The 7,090-nt window shown below is 34.0% G+C and overlaps 1 protein-coding gene across 2 annotated transcripts; it reads left to right on the forward strand.

Moving 5' to 3' along the window:
- Positions 1-3,422: 3,422 nt before the first annotated feature.
- On the forward strand, positions 3,423-4,919 carry LOC111409821 (protein PYRICULARIA ORYZAE RESISTANCE 21-like). 2 transcript variants are annotated; one of them, XM_023039894.1, is made up of 3 exons: positions 3,423-3,596; positions 3,689-3,770; positions 4,350-4,919. In XM_023039894.1, exons 1-3 carry the CDS (start codon positions 3,579-3,581, stop codon positions 4,778-4,780), a joined length of 531 nt encoding a protein of 176 aa, XP_022895662.1. In that variant the 5' UTR covers positions 3,423-3,578; the 3' UTR covers positions 4,781-4,919. The 2 variants fall into 2 exon arrangements, with proteins under 2 accessions (XP_022895662.1, XP_022895661.1); XM_023039893.1 differs by lacking the exons at positions 3,423-3,596; positions 3,689-3,770 and adding exons at positions 3,875-4,031; positions 4,124-4,205.
- The last annotated feature ends 2,171 nt before the right edge of the window (positions 4,920-7,090 follow it).

The following is a 7,090-nucleotide window of genomic DNA, read 5'->3' on the forward strand; positions in this document are numbered from 1 at the left end:
AAAAGAATATATAGGCGTGGTTGTTGCTTGTATTCTCAACAACCACCCACTGCCATGGTGGTCAAATCGTGCATGATTCCAACAGAGGTCCAGGTCCACTCTTCCATTTGCACCGATTTTAATGCCTATTTGCTCCAAAATGGTGAAAAGTTTTAAACTAAAATCATTTCAAAATAGGATTGCAACAATTAGAGTCGAACCCAAGACCTCCTTTCATTTCTACGGTGCTCTAACCAGCTGTACAGTAAAGGTTTGGTGTGAATCAAAGGAAATCACAAAAATATATCTAAAAAAATGAATACTTTGACAGCAAAAAAAATTGAGTTCCGACGAATCCAGCACGGGCGACCGCAGGGGCTCGCCAAGTGCTGGATCATCCGCTGATCGCACGTTCAGATTATTTGAGTTGATAATTGTAATTCATATGTATGATGTATTATTTTCTATTTGATGAACTCTTTATACATGTTTGATCGATACAAATAAAGAATCATTACGATATTACGTCCAGTATTATATGCTTCTTGGTGTTTTATACAGGATGAATATGCAAATTGTTGGTCCCATAAATTCATACAAAAAACTCTAAGGAATACATGAAGATTTTTCATCGCTAAAGGTTCAATGTTTTCAAAATGCCTACTCGCCATTTTGAGCTTCCACAAAAGTGGTTACTTTGTAAATTCACTAGTACAGTCAAACGATATTCAAAATTACAAACGATTCACAAAGCATCAAACCAATAAAAGCTTCCCTTCTCAAAATATTTCTCTAATTCTAAATATTACGCTAAGTAACCAGAAGTGACTATTCACCACCAACAACAAAAATCATATGTACCGATCTCTTTATTATTACAATAGAAAGATCTCATCAAAAGAAGATTTCATATGGAAGAAAGAAAAATTCCACCTCTCTATCCTCTCTCATCAAAAGACAAAAGTGTATACATACAACCCCACCGGATATCCTTCAATCAACGTTTGCAAACACACCACATGTCTTCGTCTCAAAGACATTCATCACAACAACAAAGTCGCATTTTAAGAATGCAAGATAAGTATAAAGATCACAATCGACTCAAGCCAATCATTGAGCTATATAACATAAGAAATGGTCCTTTCTAATATGTGTATTGAAAAAAAAAAATCAAGACTTCTACGAAATTCGTGGGAATTAAGGATTATTATTATTATTATTATTATTTTCAAATAATCATGTAGGGCTCGAGTTCCCTTAGGGCCACTGAGGTGAGTACCCGACTGTAAATTTCAGAGTCCCGTGTGATTAGTTGAGGTGCGTGTAAGTTGATCCGAACATCCATGATCATAAAAAATAATAATAATAAAAAATAAAAAATAACCATGCACGACACAACTTGCATGAACTAATCGAGTTAATTGTTCTAATGGTCACTGAACTTAGGTTCATGTCTTTGATTGACCACTGAACTTTAAAATGTTGAGTTTTGGCCACTAAACTTTGAAAAATGTCGAGTTTTGGTCATTGAACTTTAAAATGTCGATTTTTGACAACTAAACTTTAAAAAATGTCAAGTTTTGGTTACTGAATTTATGCCCATGTCTTTGATTGCTCACTTAAATTTAAAATATTGAGTTTTGACCACTAAACTTTGGAATATGCCTTACGTTACTCACTAGTATAACTGCATAACTTTGAAAAATATTGAGTTTACAATGAATAATATACAACATTTTTCAAAGTTCAGTGAGTAATGTACAATATTTTTCAAAGTTCACGAGTAATGTACAACATTTTTCAAAATTCAGTAGCTAAAACTTGATATTTTAAATTTCAAGGAGTAATTGAAGATATGGACCTAAGTTTAGTGACCAAAACTCGACATTTTAAAGTTCAGTGGTCAATCAAAGACATGAACCTAAGTTCAGTAACCAAAACACAATATTTTAAAGTTCAATGATTAATAAAAGACATGGACCTAAATTCAATGACCATTGGAACAATTAACTCGAACTAATCTCCTAAATTTTGCTAGACACTAGTAGGAAGAGATTAGGTACATCTTAAATTATAGCATTTCTAGCCCCCCAGGGCATAACCCAGTGGTGCAAAGGATATGAGTGATGTAGTTTCAGCCTTGCTGGCAGTCGCAGTATAAGTGTTCGATTCCTAAAATATGTAATTTGACTTTTTGTGGGTACCAGTGTACGGGTAAACTCTTGTTCCCTGATCTGTTGGGACATATCCTACAATTTACCTCTCTCATGATACTCCAAAGGCGAGGCGGTAGGGCCCTCAAGGTTGGGGTTTAACCTTTTTTAAATTATAGCATTTCTCAATTTAGGTAGTCATAGGTATGGACAGGCCCATAATTACATAGGAAAATTGACATATACAGCACTAAAACGGAAAATATAGAATTATTTTTGGTAGATTCTATTAATAAAAAAGACGAGCCATTTAGAAATAAAGTTACAAAACTTCTACATATGCCCGGTAACGTGGAATGTCATTATCAACAATTTTCGATCAAATAATTTAGTCCATCTCTAATAATTTTACTTCAAAGTCAAGTTTCTATAGAGAATTTTCCGAACAATACAAAAAATATAATAGAAACAAAAGCATACAAACAAATTCAAATGGTATTCCATTTCTATTTTGTGCTATTTACGTAAATTTATCAACAATTTTCGAACAAATAATTTAGTCCATCTCTAATAATTTTACTTCAAAGTCAAGTTTCTATAGAGAATTTTCCAAACAATACAAAAAATATAATAGAAACAAAAGTATACAAACAAATTCAAATGGTATTCCATTTCTATTTTGTGCTATTTACATAAATTTATCAGCAATTTTCAAACAAATAATTTGTTCGACCTTTAATAAATTTACTCAATAGGGTCAAGTTTCTAACATTTGAAAAATTGACTTTTCCAGAAAATATTAGATTAACTCTTCTTCACTCCCAATCTCTTTAAGCCTTAAACCATTTGCTCACTCCCAATCTCTTTCAGCCTTAAACCATTTGTACAGCAAATGGTTTCACAGAATGACTACAGATGTGAGACATAAATGTGAGACATGGAGGTGGGCTCCACGTGTTTAAAATATTATCCAAAAATACCACCCACCCCCATGTTGTGTGTATTCTGTAGAACTTCTGTAAACAAAGTTTTTGTACATGTAGACTCTCTCTCTTTTTAAAGTCATTGCTCTATGTTGAAAAATATTTAGAAACCTCCTTATGTTGGATATTCAAATTTCTTAATGAAGGGATTATTAAACTCTTAAAAGTAATGAGATTCATATTAATTTTCTTGTGTATTAAAAATAACTATCATAACTTAGGAAGGTGACTGATCAATTGTGTCAATTAATGCAAACACATGAAAACACAGAGTACAAAATCAGCAATATAACCCTAACTACCCCAACCCCTTATAGACAGGACTTTCATAAAGTTCCACATGACAAATCTCCCATTTTCTCTTTCTTAAGTTTATATATATGAACATTATAGAATTGTACTCTCTACCAATCAACTAACTTTGTTTTTCTGATTCAAGAACAATCACTCCTCACTATCAACCATGGCTGAGCCTGAGAAGGTATCAATTTTGATCACACCATACTATTCTATTCATTTTTATTTGATCAGATTTCTTGTTTGATTTTGCTTCAATTTCATTTGATGTAATAGAAAACTGTAATGGTGCTGAAAGTTGACCTCCAATGCCCCAGCTGCTTCGAGAAGATCCGGAAAATTCTCTGCAGAATTCCTCGTGAGTCTTGTTCTTTTAATGCCGGTTCTTAAAAGCAGTTTTTTTTTTTTTTTTACAAAATCAGCAATATAACCCTAACTACCCCAACCCCTTATAGACAGGACTTTCATAAAGTTCCACATGACAAATCTCCCATTTTCTCTTTCTTAAGTTTATATATATGAACATTATAGAATTGTACTCTCTACCAATCAACTAACTTTGTTTTTCTGATTCAAGAACAATCACTCCTCACTATCAACCATGGCTGAGCCTGAGAAGGTATCAATTTTGATCACACCATACTATTCTATTCATTTTTATTTGATCAGATTTCTTGTTTGATTTTGCTTCAATTTCATTTGATGTAATAGAAAACTGTAATGGTGCTGAAAGTTGACCTCCAATGCCCCAGCTGCTTCGAGAAGATCCGGAAAATTCTCTGCAGAATTCCTCGTGAGTCTTGTTCTTTTAATGCCGGTTCTTAAAAGCAGTTTTTTTTTTTTTTTTTTTTGCTTTTAAGCAGTAAGTAATGTTTTGGATTATGACTGACCTTTTCTTTTTCCTTTATTTTGTGACGTGAAAACTTTGGGACAAGAGAAATAAGAGATAGGTGGTTTGATGAAAAAGCAAATACAGTGAAAATCACTGTAATATGCTGTAGCCCTGAGAAGATTCGTGACAAATTGTGTAGCAAAGGTGGCAAGATTATTAAGTGCATTGAAATCGAAGAGCCCGGACCCGAATCAAACGGCAATGGAAATGCACCACCGCTGGCACCCGGGCCGCTAGTAGGACTCGCACTGCTTTATCCTGTCAATCCTTGCTGTAGGCCGTGCTGTGAAGGTTACGGCGGTGGGCCGTGCTTCCATGGTTATGGCTTTCCGCCACCGCTGCCACAGCCGCAGCCGCGCTGCGACGGGAATTACGCATGTGGACCTGGATATATATATGGCAGGTCGCCTTGCTGTGTTCCAAGGAGGTGCGATTACTTCACTGAAGAAGATACTACAAGCTGCAAATTTATGTGATTTTGTTACATAATTTGGATTTTCTGACAATGGATTTTGGGGCATTATACTGAGGGAAAAATGATAACTTCGTGGGTGGCCAGATGTTTATAACATCTGATGATAATATAAGTTGTTATTAAGAAAAAGTCTTTTACTATTAATTGGCGTTTGCAAATTTTTGATTTGTTTTGTTCTGCTTAATTTTTAATTTTTATTTTTTAAAATCAGATTCCAAGAGACGTCCCTATTTAATAGGAATTAAAATCTAGAGTTTGATCTAAAGTTAAAGTTAATAATTAATTTTAACCACACATTTCATGAATTTATAACTTTTCAACATTAAATTTCATCAACTGTTATTAAATATACTAAAGATCAAATTTTAATTAGTCTAGAAGATTAGAAGTTAAAAGAGCGTAAGCGATTTATTCTACGATTATCGTATGCTCTTTTTATGCTCACATCACTATATTATCTGTTTTTAGCTCTTTACATTCATATTCTCTATCCTTACAGAATCTGATTGTAAAGTGTTGTTGAGCATTTTTCATAAGAGAGACGTGTTCTTGAGGTATATTATCAAGTGGGTGCATATTCATCGGAAATTTTCAGCCATTCTTATGCATATAATATGCACTTAACTTTTATAAATGAGTGAGAGAGGATTGAACAATTGTATTTTGTTAGACTCAAGTATAATTTTGTACTACTTACAAGAAACTCGAATTTCTTACCCAGTAAATGTAATTGGGGACATTTTCAGTTGAGTTGTTATGACTATAATCCCTAAACCAAAACGACGGCCAGCCAAATAGACCCAAAAGTTCGAATCCAACTAGATCGGTTGGTTCAACCAGAAAATTCGGAACAGGACCAAAATCCGATCTGATCACTACATGAAAACCGAAGGAAAAGGAATCAGTACAAAACCCGATAAATTCTCCGGCTCATCCGAAATATATTTATTTATTATTTTTACTAGATGTTGACTCTGATTCGACCGTTTGACCCTTTAACTTTTTCGGGTCGATGACAGGTTCAGTTTTCAAAACATTGCTATCTCTCACTGCATTCTCTTTCTCTATTTGTGTCTCTCTTTCACCTCTCTGTCCAACACACACTCATGCTTTTCTCTCATCTCCCTTCACACAAAATACAATTGGTACCATATATATAGGCGTGAATGCTGGTGAGTTTGTTGTCTTCAATTTTCTGAAGTATTCTTCCATGAGCGATGGAATTTACAATTTTACTCTTGAGATTTTTCCCATGAATGGCAGTGGTCTTCATTTCTAGCAATGGGTCTCTAGAATATTCTACATGCTTAGGTCTTGCAAATTCTAGATATTTAAAATTGTGCCTAGATGAATTTGGAAGCATTCGATCATTTATTCAACGCATTTGCTACTTCAAATATGCCTGTCTCTTCCTTACTTTTCTGTTAATTTATTTTTAGGTTAGCACACTTTATATTTGATTTCTCATGCCTACTTAACTCCTATATTTGTGTTTGCGAATTTGTACTACCTCAATCTCTTGTTGACTCTGTTGATCCTTTGTTAATATTTCTTGATTCGCACTATTTTGCGAATAACTCGGTATGTTTCTAGTAAGCCTCTATTTTCTCACTTGACACTTGTAGATCTTTAGATTCCTCAAGGCTTCATTGTGCTTCTGTGATCTCCACTTGCAATTTGTCATCAATTTTCCTTTGAATCTAGCAGCTCACCCTTTGCGGTGTCTATGAAGAAGAATATCAAGAATATTCTTCTTCAAATAGTTCTTTTGAATATGGAAGTTCTTCCCTCTACGAAGTCCGCCAAAAAGACTATTCATGAACCACGATGTCTTCTCCTGAGTTATTGATCCAATCATCTTTATAATCTATTTTTTTGGGGCAAGAGCACCACTATTGTCGATTTATCCTTTAGACTTAAACCGATTTTCATTTTTCAAGTCTGCTCAATTATTGTCGTTGATGCCCCAGCATGCTATTCTTCTTCACTATTGTATTTCTCTTGCTCATTGGAGATTACAATATTACCTTATGCTAGCTCTTTTTCAAACAAACAATATCTAGCATAATGACCTTGTTTTTCACAGAAAAAGCACAAAACATTAGGTTGTTGATATTTCTCGAACAGTTGGCCTCTTGAGCTCCTCTTATCTGGTAACTATCTTCAGTGCATCCTTTAAGTTTATCATCTTTTAATTCTTTATTATTTTGTTGACAAAATTGACCTACTTTTTTTTATAGCTGAATAATGCTTCTTCTTCTTCCATTTTTTTAATGAGACCCACTACATTTGCTTGATCAATGTTTCTTGG

Source organism: Olea europaea, chromosome 15 (assembly GCF_002742605.1).
Source record: "Olea europaea var. sylvestris chromosome 15, O_europaea_v1, whole genome shotgun sequence".
NCBI lineage: Eukaryota > Viridiplantae > Streptophyta > Magnoliopsida > Lamiales > Oleaceae > Olea > Olea europaea.

Coding starts and splice junctions, on each gene's coding strand:
- LOC111409821 (XM_023039894.1), top strand. Junction 3,771..4,349: donor AATTCTCTGCAGAATTCCTC/GTGAGTCTTGTT, acceptor TTGGGACAAGAG/AAATAAGAGATAGGTGGTTT.